The 25,866-nt window shown below is 34.9% G+C and overlaps 1 protein-coding gene across 1 annotated transcript in view; it reads right to left on the minus strand.

The window, feature by feature from the left end:
* LOC129218177 (teneurin-m-like) overlaps window positions 1–25,866 on the minus strand; it is a 116,889-nt gene that overhangs the window by 25,141 nt on the left and 65,882 nt on the right. The window contains exons 6-9 of the mRNA XM_054852395.1: window positions 23,323–23,558; window positions 11,032–11,189; window positions 10,645–10,910; window positions 3,763–4,544 (exon numbers count right to left, since the gene is read on the minus strand). Coding sequence (XP_054708370.1) covers window positions 3,763–4,544; window positions 10,645–10,910; window positions 11,032–11,189; window positions 23,323–23,558 — 1,442 coding nt within the window. The remainder of the gene's footprint in view (window positions 1–3,762; window positions 4,545–10,644; window positions 10,911–11,031; window positions 11,190–23,322; window positions 23,559–25,866) is intronic.

A 25,866-nucleotide genomic window follows, 5' to 3' on the forward strand; every position in this document is an offset into this window, starting at 1 on the left:
TTAAACAAAAAATAATTTTTTTTTTAATAATGTGACATTAAAGCAAGTAATATTATTAAAACCTAATCAAACGAGACTGGAATTAACACAATTTTCATTATAATTCAGTGAAGTCCAACTGCAATTATTTTAAAGCAAATAGACCGGAAATAACCTCCTGAGCGGTGTTAGTTGATTAGTTATACTAGTTTTTCTTTTTAAGCATTTAAATACATTTTTTGTTGAAGGGATTTTTTTTATCTTTTCCTTTAAGGCGTTTTGTGAAATCAAGTGCAAAATGTTTTTTATAAAGCAATCCGAGTTATTTTAAGAAGCTCTTTGACGACGTCAAAATTACCACCAGATCCTAAAAATAATTAATGATTACATGTATTAGGATGAAAACATAAATTTTAAGCTCATTGCAAGGAAGAGAAAATTAAAGGAAAAATTAAATGAACATTTCATTAATGCAAGAAAAACTCTCTCTCTAATGGGTTTCTCTCTCTCTCTCTCTTTAATGCATTTAACTTTTTTATTATTTTTAACTCAAATAGCTGTAAACATTGCTCTTAAAAATTGCCACTTTTAATGATACCGTGGGGAAATCAAACTCGCTAGTATACACATTTTTACTTAAAAACCTATGATATCTCTTAGAAATAAACTAAAAATCTTTCCTTTAAGAGTTACAAATTGCTTGAAAGCGTTTACTGATAAGACCGATTTTTTTCTTTGCTTGAAAATCTAGATTGCTCATTATAATGTTTGTTGCATTCATCAGGACTATAATAACTGCTTCTATAAACATTTTATTCTCTTTGCTGCAGGGAGGATTTGGTTCGTGTAATTAACTTTATCTCATGTTTGAAACAGGACAATTCTTATCGAACTCCCCAATTAGGCTGACAGCTCCCAGTCAGAAAGATAGTTTTCTTTTAAACGGACAACGGTAAAAAAAAAGTCTAATGCGGCGATAAGAGTTTTTGATTTTTACGAAATACGAAGTTCAATCAGTTTATTAATTGGAAAAATAGATTTCTTTTTAAAATTTAACATTGTCAACTCAATTCAAAATACTTAATTTTAAATTAAAGAACAAATGGGTAAATAGGCGATTCTACCGTTGATTTAATGAGCAAAACTCAATGTGTAAATCAAGTGTTTCCTATAAAGTAATCAAGCATTTAGTGCCAACGCCACGACTTTTCAGAAGTTACAAAGCAGTTTGGAACGCAGCAGGTCGAAAAACAGCTCAACCCGCGACCGTAACATATCTACAGTAAACTCCCGATTATCAGCGGTCGGATTATCCGCGGGTCTTTTAACGGTCATTAAATGTTTTTTAAACTTATGATTGTGTTACTGTTCGTTTTTAGCTTTTACATGCTTATACTTTTTTTTTACATTCAATGTTAGTAGACGCAATGTAGCAATGTTTTTAGCTTTAACTTAAATATATAGTTTTATTCACATTTTTAGCTATTGTATACAGTAGTATCGTTTTTTACCCATTATCGTTTTCGCTTATCCGCGGTTATCTTGCCACTCTATTCCGCGGATAATCGGGAGTTTACTGTATATACTTATGTATAATTACTACCATGGTAACAATACTAAGATTTCAATAAATCAGAGGGTACTCGATGTAGAGCAAATTATGATTACAAAAACTTTTTTTTCATCATGTATTCATACTGCATTTTTAAAATTCATTCTGAATTTCATTTCTGAAACAAATAATAGTATTTTTTGACCAGTTTTAACTTTTCTAATTTGTGGACTAAAAAGCTAATTGTGTTATTTATTTTTATCCATAATTTCTTTTTTTGCATCGCATGACAACCTTTTACAAGGTAAAAGGAGTGTCTTATAACCCCGAAACACGCGCCTGCAATTTGTAAGCTATTTTTGAAGTTTTAACGCAATTTTAAATGTTTTAGCTTATCGCAGGGAGGTGAACTTTTTACACTCCTGTTTGTGAAAATTGCAACACCAAGAAGGACTTACGCGAGTGAGCTGAAAATTGCAGGAAATGTAAAGTAGGACATGATATGCAAATGATTAGAATTGCAGACCGGTAGCGCATGCGTATGCTGAGCAGCGCCCTCTGAACGGCGGATCGAACCGAATATAAATAGACAGCTGTAGCGAGGCGTGTATGATTATCGGTAGTTATATGCTAGAGTAAACGTTAACGTAATCTTTACTATGCCTCTTCGACAAAAGAAAGCGAAATTTGAGCAAATTTCGGAGTTTGAACGGGGCAGAATCGTCGGCCTTCGTGAAGCTGGATTGTCTTATCGTGCAGTAGCCGCTCGTGTGCAGCGTAACAGCAGCACAATCATGCGTGTTTGGAAGCAGTGGACGGACAAGGATCGGACAGCTCGGACATCCAGAAGTGGACCCCGAAATGTGACGTCAACTCGCGATGACAGACACCTGGTGCTTATGGCGCTGACGGCCCGCACAGCTTCTTCTAGACAATTGGCAGCACAGTGGTCAACAGCTACAGTTGTTTCATTGTGTGCTTCATCAATTCGGAGACGTCTGTTGCAGCGTGGGCTGCGCGCAAGGATTCCTTTGTACAGTATTCCTTTTGCGCAAAACCATCGCCGTCTGCGGCTACAATGGGCCAATCTGCATTGGAGCTGGCGTGCTGATTGGCCGCAGGTCGTCTTTTCTGACAAATCTCGCTTCAATTTGTGGCACCATGATGGCCGAATTCGTGTCAGGCACTATGCCGGTGAACGGCACATTCCGGAGTGCATTATCGAACGCCATAGTGGATGAACGCCCGGAGTTATGGTCTGGGGTGCCATAGCATATCATGGACGATCACAGGTGCTACGAATTGTGGGAAATTTGAACAGTACCCGATACATAAACGAATTTTTACAGCCCCAAGCTATTCCTTTCCTGCAAGGATTGTCAGGGGCTGTATTCCAGGAGGATAATGCCCTAATGTCGCCTGGACTGTCAAATCCTACCTTGATTCGCAGCAGGTACAGTTTCTTCTTTGGCCTGAATATTCCCCGGATATGTCACCGATTGAACATGTGTGGGATTTCGTGGGGCGGCGTCTCGCTCGTGATCCTCGTCCTGTTGCTTCGACAGACAAACTTTGATTGCGCATACAAACAATATGGAATAATCTTCCGCAGGCAGATATTTAAACTTTGTTTCACTCCATGCCAAGTCGTGTAGCAACTCTTATTGCGGCGCGTGGTGGCCACACAAAATACTATTTTCTATCTCTTTTTATTGTTTGTTTGGTTTGAAAATGCAATCATTTATTTGTACCATTACCACTCAACTGTGTATTAAATTTCATTCAACTATGATGCTTTTGCTTCATGGTTTTGCACCTTTCACAAACAGGTGTTTATTTACTCTACTCTTCTTTTATGTCAGCAAGAGTTCTTGCAAATTATAATTCAACCCGTAATTCAGGCATTTGATCTGCTAGCTAAAGTTGTGTACGTAAAAACTATGTACCAATTTATCATGAAACTTCCAATGTTTGAAGTGAAAGCGAAAAATACTTATTTCGCTTAATGTTTTGTTTTCTGCAACGATTGTTGATTAAAAATTATATTTGACGTCAATAGGAGGAGATGCGTTTTTAATGTAATAACGAAGATTTTGTTTTAAATTTAAAAATAACATCGTATGATGCACGAATATGAAACAACAAGATCCCTCATGAGGGGGAACTTGTTTCATATTCGTGTATTGTGTTCTTGTAGATGTATTTTGAAATAAGTGAGTAAATGTGCTTACTTTGTGTAGATATAACTGTTGTACCCTTGACTTTGACAACTAACTGGCTCTCTCTTTCTTCAGTGTGAGAGAAGACAGATGCACCCTCCGGACTGAGATCGAAAGAAAGCTTTGTGACTTGTCCACTTGGTTTGACAACATCAGTCATCCTTCCATTTTCATCGTACACATAAAAAAAGGATCGACCAGCAGCATCTGATCGACTGGTTAAGAGTCCCATTGTGTCGTACTGAAATTTGATCTCTAAACTATCAGGGTCGACTATGGTTTCAAGCAATCCTTGCTTCGTCACTTGCACTCTGCATTTTGTTCCCCTTGCTGTTTCGATGGTATGTAAGCTGTTACCAGAGTCTCGAAGGAAGGATACTTTATTTCCCGATGCATCTGTAACTGCATTCAATTTTCCAAAGCTCGTATTAACATTGTATAAGAAAGTATAAACAGTTTTTCCTGTTAGTATGCTGCGTGTAACAGAGTGTTGTCCATATTTATTGAAAACATAGACTTCGTGATTATCAGGATATGCAATCTGAAATTCAAACTGCTCGTCTGGCTGGGGCAAATACGGTATTGTAGACAAAATTCTCAGGCTTCCTTGATCAGCGATATGAACAACACCATCGCTAGTAACGGTTAATGATGATACGGCGAACAGCTTTGTATCCATGGCTAGAAATCCTTCATCTTCCACTGCACACGTACAGTTTTGCCACTCGCACAGACATCCGTCTTCTTTACCAGCAAAATGGAGAAGTTCACCATCTGGACTGAGCTTGCGTATTCTAAATTAAAAAAAGGAAATCTTAAGACTTTTTCATCCGAAGGACTATAAACAGCTTTAGGTCATAAACAGAACAAATACGTTCTAAAAAACAATTTGATAACTGTTCATGGTCATACGGTTTTGATCTCAGCTTAATCATTCTATGATGTTGGGCAGGACCAAAAGACAGGAGACAAAATGCAAGGATTGATATGTCGTCAGGGGAAAGTCCAGCCCCTTAATTCACAAGGTCCTTTCTATGTAGCACGAGGGAAGGTCCCAAAAACATGCTACCTTCCCCAAGAGACAAAGAATGAACAAATTAAACACAATGGGACAAAATAATTAACCTGTATAAGTGCAGTGGTAACCTGGAAAAAAAAACTGGAATTGAATAGCAAACCTCGAATAAATTTACATTTACAAATCGTAAGCTTTCAGATACGTTGATGACCTCATTATTTTCAACTATCATACCTTTTATAATGATTCCAAAAATATCTATCCTCCTGATTTAGAACTTATTCACACCAACGATAATATCAAACAAACTGATATCCTCGTTCTGAACGTTTCTCTTCTATACTAGACAATGTAGTTCTTATTGATCTTTATGATAAAAGACTTTCCTTTAAATTCCATGTTAATCGTTTGATTTCATGGAGTTCAAATATTTCGATAAAGTATTTCCATTTTTCCTAATACCTTAATTAATGAAATTAACAGAATTAAAACTATTTGCGACAGAAATGAGTTTGTTTCTGAAAATCTTAAATTGCTGAAAATTGCTATAAATTGAAATAAAGTTCCTCTATCTTTTTGTTTATGTTATATTGGAAAAAAATCGCCGTTCAAAGTAAAGTATAGCACAATGTAAAGTATAGCATGCAATGTAAAGTATAGCGCAAGTGTATTAGTGCAGAAAGGCTACCTAAACTATGAAGGTCTGTTAGATCCATCCTGAAAAATTTTAATGTAATTTTTGCTCTCCAGTTTTTATTACCTCTCCAGTTTTATTTGCTGTTGTTGTTGTTTTCTAACTATTGTCTTGCCTGGCACTTGCACGTCACGTAACCGTATCGTCTGTTTTAATTTTTAAATGTCAGCCTTATTGCTTACGTACCTTTCTGGGTCACTTTTGCACTTTTGGAGGTAAATTCCAATGCTCTTTTGGTTACCGTCGCACTTATACAGGTTAGTTATTTTGTTCCATGGTATTTAATTTGTTCATTCTTTAAGGCTCTCGGGAAAGGTAGCATGTTTCTGAGACCTTCCCACGTGCTAAATAGAAATTGCCTTGTGAAGAAAGGGGCTGGTCTCCCCCCCCCTTACAACGTATTAGTCCCTTGTTTACATTTTTCATTTTGTCTCCTTCCAAGCTGTGTTTTTTCAGCCTGGTGTGTGTTCCTTTTCTGTGAGTCATTACGAAGTGCAGCTGAATTTACCTTGTTCAAAATAATGCTCATACTACAATGTTTTTAAAGCATTCTATGAATTATAAACATTGACACAATGCTGGAATAAAGATAAGTAAAACAATGCATTGTCCGTGCTATTTCAGAAAAATTAATTTTCAAATAGTGCAATTATCAATACTCCTATGATTGAAAATCGTTGCAGACGTTTAAGTGTCACTCATAGGGAATCATTATTATTCAAATTATGCAGGCTAATTTAGGGCAAGTCTGGGAGAGTTATCGCACCCGGGATAGGTTCCGCACCTTTTGTATGTCTTGTAATTTTTAATAGAAAGCAGTCAAACATCCAGTTTAACTTAATAGGTGCACAATGAGATTTCTTTAACCAACGTAAAGCGTAAATACTAATTCCGTGATTTCTTTTGGCTGTGCAATCGTTATTTTGAATTAAGTGCATAATGTCATTGCCGAAACGCTTCAACACCTTTTGATACAAGAGTTTTTGTTTTTTAAATATTGCGAACATGCATAATTGTAAAGTTAATGCTAAGTGTAAGGTTTTCTTAGAGTACTGTGTGTACCAATACGCCATTTAACTTTAAAAATGGCATTTAACTATGCCGTGCGATTTATGAACCGTGCAATATGGGATACACGTCGTACCGCGTTTTGGTATACATGACAATTTCTTTTTAAGGAGTACCGCTATTATTAAAACTGAACTATATCTAACCATATCTTTTTTTTACTATGCTATCGACGTGTGTATTACTGGAGTACATTTTATGGGTTTGATTAACGTTATGAACTTTCTTCAGTGAGGTGAAGTGACACCCAAAATGGAAATGCAAGTTTTTTTCAAATATGAAGCTAAAAAGCATTTTTAAGACTACAAATTGGAAAATTTTCCGGAAGTTAAACCCTACAGACCCCCCACATTTATTTCTATTTATTTATTTATTTTATTTATTTATTTATTTATTTATTTATTTTTTTTTGTACATTAGCCCACTTAGAATTTCTTTAAAAATTCAAACGTTGTTATTTCCGAAAATTGCATGAAATTCATGTTTTTAAGTTAACATAAAACTTTTTTTTTTGCGTTTGTAGAGGGGGGGGGGGGGGGAGTGACACTACAAACTACCGTTCCGCGTGTCACTCATGCTAGGGACGCTACGCCACTGCTTTCTTTATCTTTTTCTTAAGAACCTGAGAGCTCACTCTTCTGAAAAATGATCTTCCAGAGCATTTTTAGAAACTGGTGGATAATTAAGTGCTGGTATCAAAAAACACAAATTAAAAGAAAGAAATTTCATCAAGTAATGTACTAACGCACTTTAAATCAAATTTCAACCTGCAGAACCTGGCACTAGCAGTGTAAAATCGTCATCACCTGCTGAGCATCTACATGAAATATCTCTTTCAGGCTTTAACCGAGCGATTGCAACCAAATAATTACGAAAATAGCAGTGTGTTTATTCGGAATTGATAATAGGATTGCGAATAAATCAAATTTAGAATGATGAGTTTAATTTCTATTCATCCCACGATGCATCGTCAGATAATAATGAATGTTCAAACAGTTTAAAAATCACTACATGAAAATTATTTAATTTCTTCTTGTTCTTGGTAAACAACACTTCCAGTGTTTATTGTTCCATTTTGTTAGGCACGGCATAGTTACCGCAAAAGAGTGGCGTCTTTCCCTGAATACGGGAAACACGCCACAACGTAATGTTCTCGGAAAAAATGTTTAAAAAAAATTACCTATTTTTTAAAAATATTTTTTTCCACAAGTTGTATAGTAATCATTCAATAGCATCGTATGATTTATTTTATTTTATAAGCACTACAGGGTTTACACAGAGGTAAAAATAAAAAATAATAAAATTAAAACACGCGGCTTAACTCCCGGAGTTATCTTTTGTTTTAACTCTTATATTACAATATGTAAGGTGAAACTAAAACATCGGAGATGTTAAAGGATGTCATGAGTGATTTTCATAGTGTTTAATTAAAATACTGCTCGAAATATTAAGTTCATTAAAGTTGATTGAGGTTTAACTCTAATGTTTTAATATTTAATTCAATTGTAATTAGTATGTAAAACGGGTAGTAGAATCCGAAAAGCTTGGCCACTTTCTGGAAGAACCTAAAAATAACAAACAAAAAGCCTATTGCACGCACATTCACGATAACCTGTCCCTTTAAAAAACTCGAACACTAAACGGTCCACATTTTTTGGGGGACTCTACTAACTTGTGCATGGCAATATACTCCTCACAAAAATTCAATTTTATTTGAATATTATTTGCACAAAGTATTAGTCAGATGTGTCACTTAATAGGGAATTATGCACTTGACAAACTGCTTTTAAGAAACTTTGAAGTCATATTCATGTTGAAATGATCATTAACTTGAAACTTTGAAATGACAGGCAGCTGTTTGTTTCCCACACACGTATTGGTAATTAGTTATAGCATTTACCCTTGTATTAAAATTTTCGTTTCGTTCGGCCGTTGCTTCATAAATAAATTAGAAAAAAATTAGCTCATAGTTTAAAAATGTTTTTCAAAGATTTTCATATAATATCTAATCTACTTCGAGTACAGTAAGAATTGTTTTTGGTTTGACCTTAAAATTTGAGCTGACCCCCCTCCCCCCCCCCCCAAAAAAAACACATGTTTTATGTGGGTGAAAACTTTCGATTTTATTATAAATTGTAAAAAAAAAAAAAGTCCAAAAAATGTCTTACATTTTAATGATAATATAATCAAGGGAAGTGGAAATACAGGAATCCATAACGCACTGGTTGTCATAACTTAAGGAAAAATTACAAAAAATAGGCATAACTCCCTCAAAAAAAAAAAAAAAAAAAAAAAGGAGTCAAACAATGCAAAATTTGAATATGATGCCAAGTAAAAGTTGCCGAGTAAAACGTAAAACTGCAAATATGCAAATTATTGGCGCGGTAATCATAATACGTCATCAGTGGGAAGCATAAAAAGTATACATTTGAGAGCAAGAAAAGAGATTTCGCTGTAATACTGACCATGAGAAATCTGAGATAGTCAATTCGTAACAATGACGTCCTGGCCTCATGTGCCTGCAGAACTATGATAGAGAGCCAATGGAGAGTAGAGGCAAGACAAAGTGAAAAGAAAAAAAAGTAAACGGATGGCTAAATGGGGCTCTTTCTTTGGTTCATAGACTTTGGAGTCAATTTCAAATCACGGGTTTGGCATCCAGGAGGTTCAGCAAAGGACGACCAAAGGCTACTACTAGCTCCGATGACCGATATTTAACGTTACGTGCACGCAAGAATAGAACCACCATCTCGACTCGTCTTAGATTCTCCCTTGCTGCAGCTACCGAAAGATGAGTCTCAGCGTCAACCGTACACAGAAGCATTTACGAAGGGGGTCTGTATGCGAGGTGACGAGCCATTTTTGTGCCGCTTACATTACACCACAAGAAGGAAGGTTTTCCAGTGAGCACGACGGCATGTTCACTGGGCACCTCATCCATGGAAGGCTGTTCTCTTTACGAATGAGTCCATATTTAGTCTAGAAACCGATAGTGGGCGTTATTTGATATGGCGAGAACCTGGAACCCGTATCACCCATCAAACATTCGTGAAAGAGACGCATACAGAAGAAGCAGTGTCTGTATTCGGAGTGGCATCTCTTTAAACAGATCTCCATGTCTTTCAAAGAAGAACCGCGAGTGCTCAAGTTTATAGAGATGACATCCTTGATGCCTATGTGAGTTCATATGCTGAGGCAGTAGGCGATGCTTTCTTGATAAATGACTACAACGCTAGACCGCACATGGCTGCATCGCTGATAATTATCCTCAACAAGCAGCAATTCTGCGCTTAGAGTGAACAGCTCAATGCCCGAACTTAAATTCTAATGACGTACGTTTCATATGCTTTAGAAAAACGTCATAATGCTCTCAATCCACCCCCTCAGAGCCTTGTCACGCTTGCAACTGCTTTGCAAGAGCAATGGATCTCACTTCCTATAGAACTGAGTGACCGCATAATTGACAGCATCACACATCGCTGTATGTTCTGCATTACTTCTAGCGTGAGCCATATTCCATATTGAAAGGTTTTTTCTTACAGCAAACCGACACCTTCGATTTTTTCATTTTATTTATGCGCTAATTTCTATACTACCATACTTGTCTGGTGATTTCTTTTCATGCTATTTACATCTTACCGTGTTGTATATTGTGGGTTAGTTTCATAAAATTCTACTTGTAACTTTTCGAGTAATCGTTATTTTTGTGATTTTCCTTTCATTTATGATAACTAGTGTATTTGTTCTTTCGTGTTATTTGTTTTCCATAAAAAAATAGCATTGCTTCGTTTTATTACTTTATCCATGTTTAAAGATAAACATCACAAAGACAGTAACGAATATTTTTACAAAAGAAAAAAATCATCCGTGGTTGAGAGTCGTGCTATAATAGGAATCAGAAATGTGTTTTGCTTCGATTATTTTGCTTAATTCTCATTAACGTCATATACAATTAATAGTAAATTAACTGCCTCTTTAAAACGATTTGGGGGGGGAGGGGTGTGAGACATGTTTTTGCTGATAGAGTATTAAAATCATTAAAGCTTTTAAGAGCATTAAAGATTTAAAGATTTTGCATTACAGAGCTGAAATCGTAAATTTAAAACTACAATACCTGTTAACGTTGTTCTCATCTACTTCTGCTATGTACATCTCCCCAGTGGGTCCGAAAGTGAAACTAATTAACGATCCTAAAACCACTTCACCTGTCATCCTAGATTTATGCATGTTGGTGCTGGAAGTTTTGCAATAAGCCGGTTGTCCGGCAACTGCCATCACACGTTTATCATGAGTAAGTTTCAGAACCATGTGATCATCTATAAAATATAATGCTCCATCTAATGGATTGATAGAGAGATCTGTTGGCCATCTTAATTTCACCTAAAATATACATATCATAAATTTTTTTAAAAATTCCTTTCAGAAAATATAGATCAAGGTAGTGTAAACATCAAAAACTATATAAATTACCAAAACATGCTCATAAATTAATAATTACTACCTCTTCCATTTTTAGAGTTCCAGAGCAAGGGATTGGTTTCCATTGTTTCTTATGATGATGATCCCCAATAAGTGTGTGAATAATCCCTTGATTATCGACAATCCTGATGTTTGCCCCGTCGGCAAAATATAATGTATTGTCAACAGCTACAGCCATTCCTAAAAAAAATGGAACGTTGAAAAAGTGTACTGTTTTTGTTTAAAACGTATGCATACTATTATATATTTTCAGACATTTAATGGAACACATTATCAATTTCATGTTCTTAATTTCGTGACTCGCAAAAGTAAGCAAAACTGAAAAGTGCATGTCGTAGTTGATAATAATTAAGAGATTTTGAAACAGATGTGCAGTCAAGATGTGTGAATGAAACGAGATTTATACAATTAATATTAATTGATCAAGATCCCACTAGGCTTGAACTAGCCTCATCGATTTTCCGAAAATTGTTATCATAAATGAAATGTAAAAGCTGTAAATGAAACGCGAAAGTAAGCATTGGTATATAGGCTGCTCACTTCGATGCATTTTTATTCCGGAATTAGCTATTCAATTATCAGCTGATTTAAACGTTTTTATTTTTAATGTTGTTGTTGTTCAAGATAGTACTGATAGATAGTTTTAGGTTACAATTTTGTAGGATATAAATAACAAGACATTAAATGTTTAATAAGGTAAACGGAACAATAAGCAGTTGTCAACATACTTTAAAGACTTTAAATATGTTCGAAAGCTCTAAGAGCTACAATATGATCAAATGCCTTTACTTACGCGAGATTTCGAAGATTAATCCACGAAATTTTCAGTTTTGTACTTCATTCAATGTGAAAGTAAGTTTCGTTGCAACTTCCTTCGCTCGCCATTCAAACTGAAGTTGTCGTTGGAAGATAAGTCAGAGCGCATGCGCAAGGAATCGCTCTCTTATTGAATGGTCTTTTAGCACGTTTTTTTTTAACGTCGTTCCTCCACTCAGGAACCAAAAGCACCTTGACGACACTTTCTAACCTCTGTTGCACCCTGAGGCACCGTATTTTCACCCTAGGGTGAAATTCTTAACCCCTGTGGCACTTTTGATTTTAACAGTGTACGCTTGCCAGACGTCCCGGTTTGTCCGGGATTGTTTCAGGATTGTCAAAGGATTGTTTAAAGGATTAATTTGGATAATTACTTTGACATTTATTTCACTGTACTATATAAAAAGTGAAAACTATAGAAGAGTGATGCTGATGATCGGCTAATAGATAATATTGTCATCGTATCCTATCGTCTTGTCTCAGTAATAGTGACGAGAAATGATGCGATAATTCAGTATTGAATCTACAGTTAAAGGCTTGATGACAGGTAATATTGATAACAGATTAGCTAGCGATAATTTTAACAACCAGAGTAAAACCAAAGTATTTCTAAAATTAATGATATCCAATGTAATGTAACATGTAAATATTGTTCAAATGTTATTCCCCATTCAAAGTGTTTCTTCGTACATAAGAAACTTATAAATATTTACATAGTTAGAAATAATTCACTGAAGTCATTTATCATTATCCTTAGTTTAGGTTAATGGATAATAACCATTTATTCATAGCATTAAAGATAAACTACCCTCTAAAACAATCTAAAAATCAGTCAAGAGTGTGTAACCTTGAAGACCCATGACTGGGGGGGAGGGGGGAATTCTGGTGTCCCGGTTGAACACACCCGGTACACATTCGTTAGATGCATGCAACAAAAATAACTATATCTTTCGTTCTATTTAAGGTAGAAACAAGATTCAAACGTCTTCTTAAGCAAAAAGAAACGGAGCAATTTTTCAAATTATAAAAAAAAATTGCAAAATTTGACGATTTTTGTGTCCCGGACCCCCTTAAGCTGAATTCTAAAGCTGCCAATAAAACTAAAATTAAAAATTGAGCCAGGAAATGTAGCTATAGTAAAAGCTATTCGTACAAATCTGTATACCGCCGCATTTTGGGTAAAATTTGCTCCAGACGTATATGTACCCGACCTCTTCGCGCAATATAGTGCAATATTTTCGTTGAAATTTTTAAGATGAAATTTAAGATTTAGGGGGATATTATTAGGGAAATTTTTCAGAATTAAAGTATTTCAATTTTTATAAACTCTGAGAATAAGTTGAGGTGATACCCACCAGATGAGTGCCACACGGGAGGGGGGAGGACTACCTCTGTCAAGAAAAGTTTTTTGACTAAGCAAAAAAAAAAAAAAAAAAAAAAACCCTCAAGTTACAATGTTAAAACTACAGGTTGCGTTTGCCACCTTTCAGGGGTGAAACGCTTGTTCACCAGCGGCACCCGATCGAGAGCCGAAATTGCATCCTTAGCAAGGGTGAAAAACTGGCTCCCTTCACCCATCGTGCACCGTAGGTGGAAGATGTTACTCCAGGTGAGAAAAATGGCACCTTTATTGCTTCCTATAGATATCCCCCCCCCCCCCGTGTTGTGTGCGTTTTTGAATACAATTGTGTTTTATTTATTTTGATTTATATATACGAAGGCATATGATCACTTTTTAACTTTCGAACATAGTTTAGAAGTGTTCATGACTTTAATTTGTCTGTTCGTGCACTAACCTTCTTATATTCACACTTGGATTACTCAGTGATTAATATGTTGTTGACAACTTTTACTGCAGGATCCGTACTGAAAATGAACAGGGATGGTATTTATCCATCATTTGCCGGAACAGCCAGAAATATTAGGTAACATTAGATTAGAATCATGGGAAAATAAAAGCGTTTCATAAACGTTTAAAATTTTAATCGAGCGTAACTTAATAATACTTATTATAAGATTTGATATTTGAGTATCCTTATGCGTACAAGATAAATACTAATTTAAAAGCCCTTCTTTCCAATGTCAAGTTTTCCGTCAGATGAAAAATAAAAACGAGTAGATAACTACATTCTCTTCATGCAATAACGCCTAAGAAAGATACGTGAACCAAAACACGATGTGAAACTCATGAGTCAAAAACTGATTGAGAGAGATTTCTTTTCAGGCGTTTTTTTCCCCCGCCTTTGCTGCTCTGTTCGTTTCCACTACGTAGTTATTTCATTGAGAAGAAATATACATTGGTATATAGGCTGCTCACGTCGATGCATTTTTATTCCGGAATCAGCTATTCAATTATCAGCTGATTTAAACGTTTTTATTTTTAATGTTTTTATTCAAGATAGTACTGATAGATAGTATTAGGTAACAGTTTTTCAGGATATAAATAGCAAGATATTAAATATTTAATAAGGTAAACGGAACGATAAGAAGTTGTCAACATACTTTAAACACTTTAAATGCGTTCGAAAGCTTTAAGAGCTACAATATGATCAAATGCCTTTACTTACGCGAGATTTCGAAGATCAATCTACGAAATTTTCAGTTTTGTACTTCATTCAGTGTGAAAGTAAATTTCGTTGCAACTTCCTTCGTTCGCCATTCAAACTGAAGTTGTCGTTGGACGATAAGTCAGAGCGCATGCGCAATGAGTCGCTCTCCTATTAAATGGTCTTTTAGCACTTTTTGTTAACGTCTTTCACCCACTGAGGAACCAAAAGCACCATGATGACGCTTCCTAGCCTCCGTTGCACCCTGAGGCACCGTTTTTTCACCCTAGGGTGAAATTCTTTACCCCTGTGGCAGTCCTGGTTTTAACAGTGTACAGCTTTCAAAAATTGAAAGCACAGGATTTGATCAACATCTGTTAGTTAAACATTAAAGGGGAGCAAATAAATCCTATTCAATTTTTTAAATGCGATTTTTAAGTAATCTCACCTTAGAAATCGTAACTATTGGATAATTTGATTTTTAAATTGAATTTCTAACGTTGTATAATAGATCTTAGGTTTACAATAAAATACAATGCAAAAATTTTATAAAAAGGAATTAATATTTCAATCTCTGTTTAGGGGTTCCCCCCCCCCCTTCCCATGGGGAAGGGGGATTTGAAAAAAAAAAATGAATAATAAAAATGCCGGAGTTGGAGTCGGACGTTTCAAAACCCAGGAGTCGGAGTCAACAATTTTTCTTCCGACTCCGCAGCCCTGAACAGCACACTGTTGTACATGAACCAAAAAAAAAAAAAAAAAAAAACTAGCGTTTCACCTCATGGCAATATTAACTTCATTGATACAGATTTAGATGAAAGGAAGTACTGCCGTGGGCAGGTAAAGAGCAGTAACTGCATTTTTTTCCTTTTTCATTTTTTTGAATGTTTGTCATCTGTTGTTCGTTAGCTTTTTCGCACAAGTTTGCTTATTTGGTTTCTGCTGAAAAAACGGCGCGAAAACAATGTCTAATTCCAACATTTCTCTATTGTTAGTATTGAATTCAACACGCTCTTCTTCCAATATATCTAAAAACTCATTTCTGCAGATGCAGCCGTTTACCTGTCCACGGCAATATAGCCTTAAGTAGGGAAGTTCAACCGGAGCTACGAGGGAATCGGACCCAACGAATTAAGTGTGCGAAGTAATTGCTGAGACCACTCTGTCAGTCCGACTTCAGTTTAGCGTCAACAGTATTTATTTACGTTCGAGTGGCCGTCCGCCGTTTGGATCCACAGAAGTTTCATTGAGCGTTTCCTATTAGTTTCGATTTCACCGTATGGAGTGCTTCTATATAAGATTTTATCCGCGGTGGTTGCAAAAATGTAGCAAAAATTGCTGATTTTATTTTTTTTTTTACTTAGTCTTTCACCTGAAACTACGCAACTTACGAACTCATTGCAGAAAATTCCATATTTCCAAATATTGTGTTGCGACTTTAATTAGCGAAGATATTAATTAAAGACCTAACTATTCTCCTCCTGGTCATTCGTTCGGAATCACTGTTAGCTTATCCTTTAGACGATTTCGCTTTTCCCCATCAATTTTCCCCCATCAAAGCGGAAGAGCATTTTGGTAGCCTGCCCGTATCTCCTTTTTTTTCCTAGGTCATTTTTCCCCTCAGCAAAATTATGGCCACTTTTACATTTTCATAATTTCTCTCGCTTTCTATGCTTTAAGCGGAAGTGTTTCGATCTTTGAATGGTTCGAGCTTCTGGTTGAGAAAAGAGACATGGGAACCGGATTTCTCATGTCTACAGTTAAGAGGTGCGGTGGACTGGCAATGGAATGGTTCTAGAGTTGTTCCTGTCAAAGATTAATTTATGTTCATTAATTAGTTCAAACATGATCATTTACTTATTCGAATTAATAGTAAAGCGAGAATTGGAATGGAATGGTTCCAGAGATGCGTCGGGTTAAAAATTGATAGTAAGTAAAGTAGTAAGATGGGGGCGAAGCCTCCGAAGTACAAGGCCAAAGGCGGTGTACACCAACCTGACACAGGCGGGTTGCACGAGCAGCCGTAGGCAGCTAGTTATTGATTTCTCACTGCTACTAAACGTTTTTAGCTGAGTATGGGGGGAAGTGGGTACAATGAGACACCAAAATATATTTTCTGTTTGGATATTTCCAGCCAGGTAAAGTTTTTGAAAAGACATGTCGACATTCTGTGAAACAACATTGTAAAAAACTTTTGCTTTCAAGTATTATGTAAAAAAAAAATAACTATGTCATCGCAGTTTGAACCCATCGAAGTAAAATATCTCCATTGTTTGTTGCACTGTTACTAAAATATTAGAAAAACTTTACAGACTGGTGTTCTTAATCTTGCATTAGCCACCGTTACTATGACTGATACATGACCGTTAATTTACTACCATTAAGTGAACTAACGTTCATTTTTGCAATAAATAATTGTTGTTAATTTTCTTTGTCAGAGAATGGCAGCTATTGAGTTTATACTTGCCAATGAGGGAACAGTGAGACACCATTAATTCGTTGCTCACTGCTCTCATGGCACTTTTTTGTCTCAAGATATATTATACATTGAATTAAATTTAATTAGAACTAGCCTAAAGATGCAAATAATAATAAAAAAAAGCTTGAAAGCCCTGTTACATGTAAGTAGTGATCGCAATACCGGTATACCGGCATACCGAATACCGGTATTTGAGCAATTTTGCAATTTCGAAATACCGGTATTTACTGAGGTAAAATACCGGTATTTACGGTATTAGCTGTAAATAATAAATAAGTTTCAATGAAAGAATTTTTAGTTTAACTTATTAAACATCTACTTATATTTTAAATGTACATTTTTTTTCCGTGCTACAGAACCAAAATCAATCTACCGATGTAAAACTTTTTCCTCAAAGCACGAACTAGTAGAATATCACGAAACAAAACGTAGCGGAAAGATTACAAAATAATACTTTTATTACTAGATGGTTGGATGAATCGCATTTTTGTGCGTTTTTGTGCACCAGGTTTTTTTTTTTTTTTTCCCCCCATTTCCCTGATCACTCACTTTCCCTTTTGCGAAAGTAAATTTCGAGTGTATTTGTTCTATGAGTAATTTATTCCAACCATCAATTGCAGTAATACCTTATGATACTTTCCTTAAATATTTGTCTCAACTGTACTGAATTTTGGCAAAAAAAACTTTTTCTTGTTAGTAAAATAAATGGTAATTTTTTGTCACTGATATTGATTTGTTATCATGCCTCGCTTTACACTTGGCAAGATAATATTTCGAGATTATATGTAGTCCCTTGAAAACTTTCATAGATGATACGAATAATCAATTGACACGTAGTTGGCTCTTTATTTAGCAACTTTCAAGGGACCACAAAAAATCGTCCTTAAACAGAATAATTTTAAAACTACAGTGGAGCATCCGGGACCGTGAAAAGTAGTACGCAAATAGAGAAAGTCCTTAAATAGAGTGTCGTTAAACAGAGAGGCAACTGTATTTTCAGATATTTACAGTTTGATAAATTTTAAAGAATTTTGAAAAGAACGCGAAAACGAATAAGAGAAACTAATTTCTAAGATCAAATTTCGTCAAGTTTATCGTAAATTTCAAACCAAAGATCTAATAATAAAAATTAAACGCAAACCTCTCCTGCTCAAGAGAAAATTATTATAATATTGGGAAAGCATCGTCTCTCGGAAAAAAATAATAATAAATACAGCTACTTCTAAATCTAAAAATGACATTTGTTATTTAATTTTATATTTGTTCACAACACGTTTTCAAAAATAGTACAATTTTTGTACAAAATTATGAAATGTGGAAACAAAACAATATGCTTTCAAGCATTTTTTGAGAAATTTCAAACACCGGTATTAATACCGGTATTCCGGTATCACGATTTAAAAATACCGAATACCGGTATTGAATTTTTGCTAAGCTATTGCAATCCCTACATGTAAGTAAGGAGGTTGGAATGAAACTATGATTTTCATTGCTATACAATATCACATAGAGAGATACTTCCTTTCGTAGCTATTCTATTTAAATTACTTTTTTTAAATTGTTTTTTTTTTCATTGCAATATGTTATATATAATAATATTTCTACACATTTGAAAATTTCAACATGCCTAGAAAAAAGGAAGAGAGATAAGCTATTTTGGCGATTTTCTAAAACAGAAAGGAAAAAAGCTGTTGTACTAGTAATAGACAAAGGCTAATTTGAAAGCATTCCATTTTTACTAATGCTACATCACAAGATGACACTTTAAGTCTAGTGTCATCTCACTTACTAGTCCAGTGCAGTGGTTGGAAAAACTACATTTTTTTTGTAGCGAACTACAACTACAACTACTTTAGCACAAATGTAGTTAACTACAACTACAACTACTTTTTTCAAAATGTAGCAACTACAAACTACTTTTGAAATGTAGTCGCTACTTCACTACTTTTTAAAAATTAAATAAATAAATAACATACACATACACACCGTTTGAGATTGAAGGAAAAAATTAACAAAATTTTCAGATTGATATATTAGCTCATTTGAACATGGAATATTGCTATAAATTATTTATTCTTTCTTCCTTTACTGAAACGATTCGTCAATCGAAACATTTTTTACCAATTGCACGAATATTCCCTGCAAGAAAGGATTTAAAAGTGGAAGGAGTTCAACCTTCAAATTTTTAATCCTTTCCTGACAGTAAATAGTATTTCATTCAAGAAGAGCAACTCGGCTACTTGAAATTGAGATAAATCCAATCGTAATTTAATTATAAATTTTACATAGACTAGACATACATATACATAAAATTGATTTAGATGATGAAGTGCATCAACAAAAGAGAAAAACTTAAATTTTCATTATATGAGTTAATTTTAAAGGAACTTATATTTCATAGTTAGGGATTCATAGGATAACATTAGTTATTTCATAGGAATTGATTGCTTTTGAGCTTGAAGCTAGGGTTCCAGACCTGGACACCATCTCTTTTCTTACGCCCCTGATAAAATGAAATAACAGCATTTTTCTATTTTGCCAATAACCTCAAAAACTCACAACATTTAATAATTGACTTTTAATATGTTAATATATCAACACTCAATCAGTAAAAAAGACAAAATAAAGAAAAATGAAAAATATCCCAATCGGTACTACTAATTATCCAAAACATGAAACATAACTAAAAATGATTACTTTACTTCAATGTGCAATTTTTAACAACAGTGGACTAGGGCTACAACGCAATTCGACTAACGCGAAATGTCTATATAGAGCGAGTTTTACTCGAGGAACGAATTTTGCAGCTGACACGAATTCCTCACCCGCTACACGAAAATTTTCTTAACGGAAGCGCAGGGCTTATATCACCTTCTTTCTTGGGTACTAAATATTAGTTCGACTGCATGTGCAAATGGCATTAATACCGAAAGCTTTTTGCTTAACGGGCAAAGTTTGCAGGAAACGGGAAAAAAATCGTTTCTTTCTTTTTAAGCCATGCTCTATTCAAGGCGAATATTGGGAAAATGTGAAAGTTTCTATGCCAAACAAAGTAATGGCGTCAAACAGATACAACACATGACGTCAAAATTATATGTTAGAGGTCAGCTCGAATTTTTCAGTCTTACGAATCTGATTGGTGCAACTTTTACTCGCGTAAGAGTTGCACCAGTCAGATTCGTTTGAAAATGCGTTTTTTTAAAACTTGATTCAAAAGTAGTTTCCAGAAATCGCTACAAACTACTTTTTTTTGTAGCTAACTACTCGCTACTCTACTTTTTTAAAAAAGTAGTGCGCTACACTACAAACTACTAAAAAATGTAGCTACTACAGTAGCGTCGCTACTTGTAGCGCGCTACTTCCAACCACTGGTCCAGTGTCATTTAAATCATTCTATCTCAGTCTCAAAACAAATAGGGGAGGGTGATCCAAAGCGGGTAGGCATTTGTATGCTGCCACATGGTGTGCAAGAGGCGATGCATGCGTATGTTGTTTACCCGAACAGCCCCGAATTTCAATTAGTAATAGCGAAGCAGCGGTGAAGCGCCATGGTGTGACCAGGCTTAAAATAAGAAAAATGATATATATATATATATATATATATATATATATATATATATATATATATAACACTCTGAAGGTATGTAACTTGTGATTTGTAGAAGAGACCAGTTTATTATTATTTTTTTTTAATGTCAATAATATTACGTTATTCTGACACCATCCACCTATAAACTACAAAGGCCATTTGGTTTGTTTCTTTTTTAAATTTAAGGTTATAATTATTTAAATAAAAAACGTGTTTTCGGGCAAAGCGGGTATAAGATTCAACAACATATTTATTTATAATTTCTTGAGAAATGTGCTGACAGATTTTCTACTTCAGTAAGATAAGTATACTGCTCAAAACAATTAGGGGAGGAAGCAAAAAAGTGAAGAGAACCGTACGAGATAGCCACGTATTGCCATACAATAGATAATACACGCGTATCAATGCGCAATACAGAAAAAAGACGTAAAAAAATTTGGAATTACGCTTTAATTCTTTGAAAATATGGAAAAAACATAAAAAGATAATTCAGGGCAACAATTTGGTCACATGTAAAGCATACAAAAAGGTACTGTATAGACATGATGTGAGAGTTTTAATAGGGCGTGTGGTTTCATTGAACAGCTAAGACTGCTGCACACCTGTTTGATATGGATGTGACAAGGTTATCAATCTGAATTCTGGGAATACTGTTCCACTCTTCAAGAAGTGAAATCTCCAAATCTCGAACAGTAACAGGTGGCCTGGGTCGCACAGCAATGTGTCGTCCGAGCATGTCCCAAACATGCTCTATTGGATTCTGGTCAGGAGAGCACGCTGGCCCTTCCATACGCTGTATTGTTTCAGCTTCAAGCATGTTATCCACCAGACGAGCTCTATGCGGTTGGGCAATATCATCCTGGAAAACAAAGGAATCTCCAATGGCTCCAGCGTAAGGGATGACATGAGGTCGCAGTATCTCGTCTGCATACCTTCGCCCGTCAAAGTGCCATTCCGAATGATATGCAGGTCCGTACGTCCGACTATGCTAATTCCAGTCCATACCATCCAACCAACTCATCTGTATTGTGACCTTTCACGAATGAATGGTTATTTTGAGTGCCCCTGTCCCTCCATAGCAGAATACGTCGGGTGTCACACTCCAGACTGGTTTGGGACTCGTCTGTAAACAGCACTTGGCTCCGATCATGTTGCTCGCAATCTCGATGTTCAGCAGCCCATCTTCTTCGAGCCGCACGGTGACGGAGGGTCAACGGAATGCAGACCATTGACCTACGTGCACAGAGCCTTCCCTTATGAAGCCGATTACGTAGTGTTTGGCTGGACACCGTTCGTCCTGTTGCCAAGAAAAACTGTCTTTGCAGCTGCGTAGCATTCTCTGTTCTGTTTCGACGGGCTGTTAACAGAATATACCGGTCATCAGTTGCTGTAGTGGGTGTGATTGACCTTGCCCTGGTCGACAGCTAGCATTTCCTGTCTCTTGGAATCGATTCCACAGCCATGCAACAACACTTCTGGTTAGTCCAACAGCTTCCGCGCTACTACGTTATGTTTGCCCGGATTCCAGTCTGCCTATAACACGCCATGTCATGGATTCCGGTGAATCACGTTGTTGAGACATTCTCAAGTAACCTTGTCTCAAAAAAAAAAAAAAAAAAAAAAATACTGCGCAATCAAATTTCACAGTTACGGCAATAACAGAGACGTTTCTGCAACATCCCGATGTCTGCCCTTATCTCCTTTTTCTGATTTTTGACGTCATGAACACTGATTTGCATATAAAGTTTTCTTCTTCCGTTTCCTTGTAGTCTTTAAATAATGGATGATTCATTTTATGCTACTTATTAGTATACATCTTTGCGTAATTTTGTTAAAACCATTTGCTCCTCTAATTGTTTTGAGCAGTGTATAACTTGGAAAAGTCATTTTTTATGATGGCAATTAGTTGGTCAATTAATTTAATCAATTATTTCCTTATGTTTATTAAGCAAATGTGCTGACTTAGATTTTCAATTTAAATTGGATAAGTATAACTTTATATATATATATATATTTTATAGTGGCAGTTAGTTAGTCAATTAATTTAATCATTTATAACTTCATATTTGATATGGAAAATGTACTAAATCAGCATTAATTAAGCTTACCCGCTTTGGGCTCCCTGGTAGGGCAAAGCGGGTTTTTCAAACGTTTGTAAAGTTTAACAATAAATAAATATTGGGTTTGAAATAATACAAATATCACTTTTTTTTGAAGTTCAAGAACCCTGCTAGGAAATAAAACCGAAATTCTACGATAAAATTCCAAAAGCTACAACTTTCGAACGTTCTTCTTTAACCTATCCGCTTTGAGCCACCTTCTCCTACGTGGTAGATGTCAGTACTGTGTGCCAAGACGACATGAAACTTACGTTGCCAAGGACAACAGCTAATACTAAAACCAAAAGACAATAACCATTAATATTTTTTGAGGAAAATTTAGATTTTTTAAAATTTCCTCTTATTCAAAAAAACATGTGTCTCACTGTTCGCACTAACCAGGGAAACAGTAAGACAAAATTGTATTTAATTTTTTTTTCTCGTTTGTGTGAATTTGTAGTTTTTTCTATATCCTTTATTATAGTACCCAATACAGTGACAAATATTATAACAGTTGAAAGAATTTGATTTCTGTGTTTTTTAATGATAAAAAATGTAATTGAACTTTCGTGTCTCACTGTACCCACTCTTAATGTACAGACAGCAAAAAGTCACAAAAAATTCGTTACTGTGTACGATCCATCTTCCAGGAGAATTATTAAGACTCTCTATTTTAGTCCGCACCACGAGTAATCAGTAGCAAAAGCAGAAGAATTTCAATGCGTGTGAAATGTATCTTAGATACTGGAAAAAAGAATATGTTTATTAAAAATAAAAGTTCTACCTTTCGGATAAGATAACAAAGCTTCTAACGCTGGTTTTCCATCACCACAGTTATCTCTATCTCGAGGAAGACATCTAACACCACTACCAACAACGACGTCAAAATTTGAATCAGGATCTTCAACTTTGTCCAAAGAATGTACGCGAAGAATTTTATGGTGTTCTGGGGCGGATATATACAGATGACCATCCGTTGGACTAAGAGTAAGATGGTATTGGCTCGAAACGTCGGACGCTCTGAAAGAAATTCTCTTATTCAAATGGAAATAAAATTTACAAATTTCATTGTGTCATGTACACAAAAAGCAGAAAGCCCTTTATAACCCCCACCTAAGTACATCTTAAAACATATCTCTACATTTTAGAAACAGCACTCCTGTTAGTTATTTAGGTAAATTTGGCACAAGTGAACAAGAAATGTCTTAGAAGGACTAAAGTTAGGAGAAGGTTAAAATTTTTATATTTAAGTGCAAAGTGATTTAATCTACATTTTCAGTGTTATTATATTGAAAGTTATGATGTTGCATCAGCAAAAAGTGTCTATGACGCACTTAATCAGAAAGGACGCATGAAAAATGCCAAAATTTCAGTTACTCAAATTAATAAAGAAGAATGTTCCCTTGAAAGAATTGAAGCGCCAGATATTCAATCATACCATTTTATCAAAAAAGAAAAATAATAATAATGGTATGGTATTCTAGAAGTATTTTGAAATTGGATCAGGGAAAGAAGTTATGTAGAGCAACTTGAATTTTAAATGCATTTTTCAAATAATTCGCCCATTCAGCTCAGAAAAAAAATATGCGACAGAAATCAGAGAAAGAATTATGTATGTACTGGACAAAAATTCGTGAGTTTACATTTTTGTTCTGCAGACAACTTTACTTGCACATTTGAAACTACCGATGAATTATCAATTCATATAGCAAGAGGCTTGAACAAAATTCGAAAATTTCTCTCAGGAATGGATAAAGCTAAAAATATATTTGCAAAAAGAGAATGAAAACTATTACAAATAAAAAAAGCTATTCAATCATCAACTCTTCTGAAAGTGCTACTGCATCGAGTTGCTATGGAGTGCTTTCAAGTAAGGTTTCACAATGTGGGTGGGCAATAAAGCCAAAAAAAAAAAGTAATGCTACTAAAACCAAAATCAAAAGCAATTTCTTCTTGAGTGCTTTAACAAAGGAAAAAAAAAGGAAATAAATGAACAGCTCATAATGTTGTAAAAACGATAAGATGCGTAGAGTTAACTGTTCAGGGAAAGAAAAAGTTTAGCCCAGAAGAATATTTAACACTAGAATATGTTCTGTCCTATTTCAGCAGAATGAAAGGGAAGGGTCAATATTTTGATGCTGAAATGGATGACAATGTGTGATGAACTTTTATATTTCACAATTGAAGAAAATAAAATTTCTGAAAAGGAAAATCTGATCGAAATCCACCTTTTGCAGAAGCAGAAAAATAATTTTCTCCATTCATTTTATGACTTTGCACCTAAACATAAAAGTTGTAAATGTTAAATGTCATGTGCAATTTTAAATGAATGTCAAATGTGTCATAGATTGTAAAATATCTATTTATATTGCAAACTATATTATAAAAATACAGCAATTTAGGCAAATAACCACGCAACCCAAGCAAAAAAAAAAAAAAAAAAAAACACGTTTGATTTAAAAAAAAAAAAGTTTTCAATATAATAACAATGAAAATGTTGACAAAATCACTTTGCAATTAAATATACAAAATTTAAATGTTATTAATGTCTTATGTTAAGTTAAATTAATGTCAAAAATATCATATATATGTCACAGAACAATAAAATAGCAATTTATATTACAAACTATATTATTAACATACCAGTAATTCAGGCAAATAGCATGAAGAAGCAAAAAGCCATGACGACAAAAATAGGCTAAGTTATTATTTTTTAAAAACAATTTAAAGCATTTCGCCACATGGGAATTTACTCTTTTGGTAAGACCAATAATAGGGCACAACAATAGTAAAAATATTGTTTCAATATGTCGTTCGCTCAAGGAGTTACGACAGTTTGAATATCAGTAAAATGTGACATTTTCGCTATTTCGGCCTAATGTAACTAAAAGCACATTAAACTTGCCTTAGTTAATTATGCATTTTTTTGTAGTGCATATAATTACCTTTCAAGCAACAGTACTTTTGCCGTGGCAACTGAAAGGTGCAACATGTTTTTGGACCTCAAAAATGCCAAAAAACGTCAAAAATGCCACTTTTTTGTGACCTTCATTGACCTTGCGGCAACAACTTGCCACAAATTTAGCATCCATTTTGTAAAGTTTGAACCTTCTTTCCTTCATACATAAAAAGAATTTGGAGGCAAATTTTTCTAAGCGACAATTGTGGCTCATAGCAATTTCCATGTTTTAAAAATCCACTCAATTTTTGCTGCCGCGCGTTGACCTTTAGGGGCCCATAAAACTGAACACTCAACTCCAGAACAAAAAAATATGGATTTGGCTTTTTGTCAAGATAAGTAATAATTGGTAATTTTTTGGAGAAAATC

This window comes from Uloborus diversus, chromosome 3 (genome assembly GCF_026930045.1).
Source record: "Uloborus diversus isolate 005 chromosome 3, Udiv.v.3.1, whole genome shotgun sequence".
Classification (NCBI taxonomy): Eukaryota; Metazoa; Arthropoda; class Arachnida; order Araneae; family Uloboridae; genus Uloborus; species Uloborus diversus.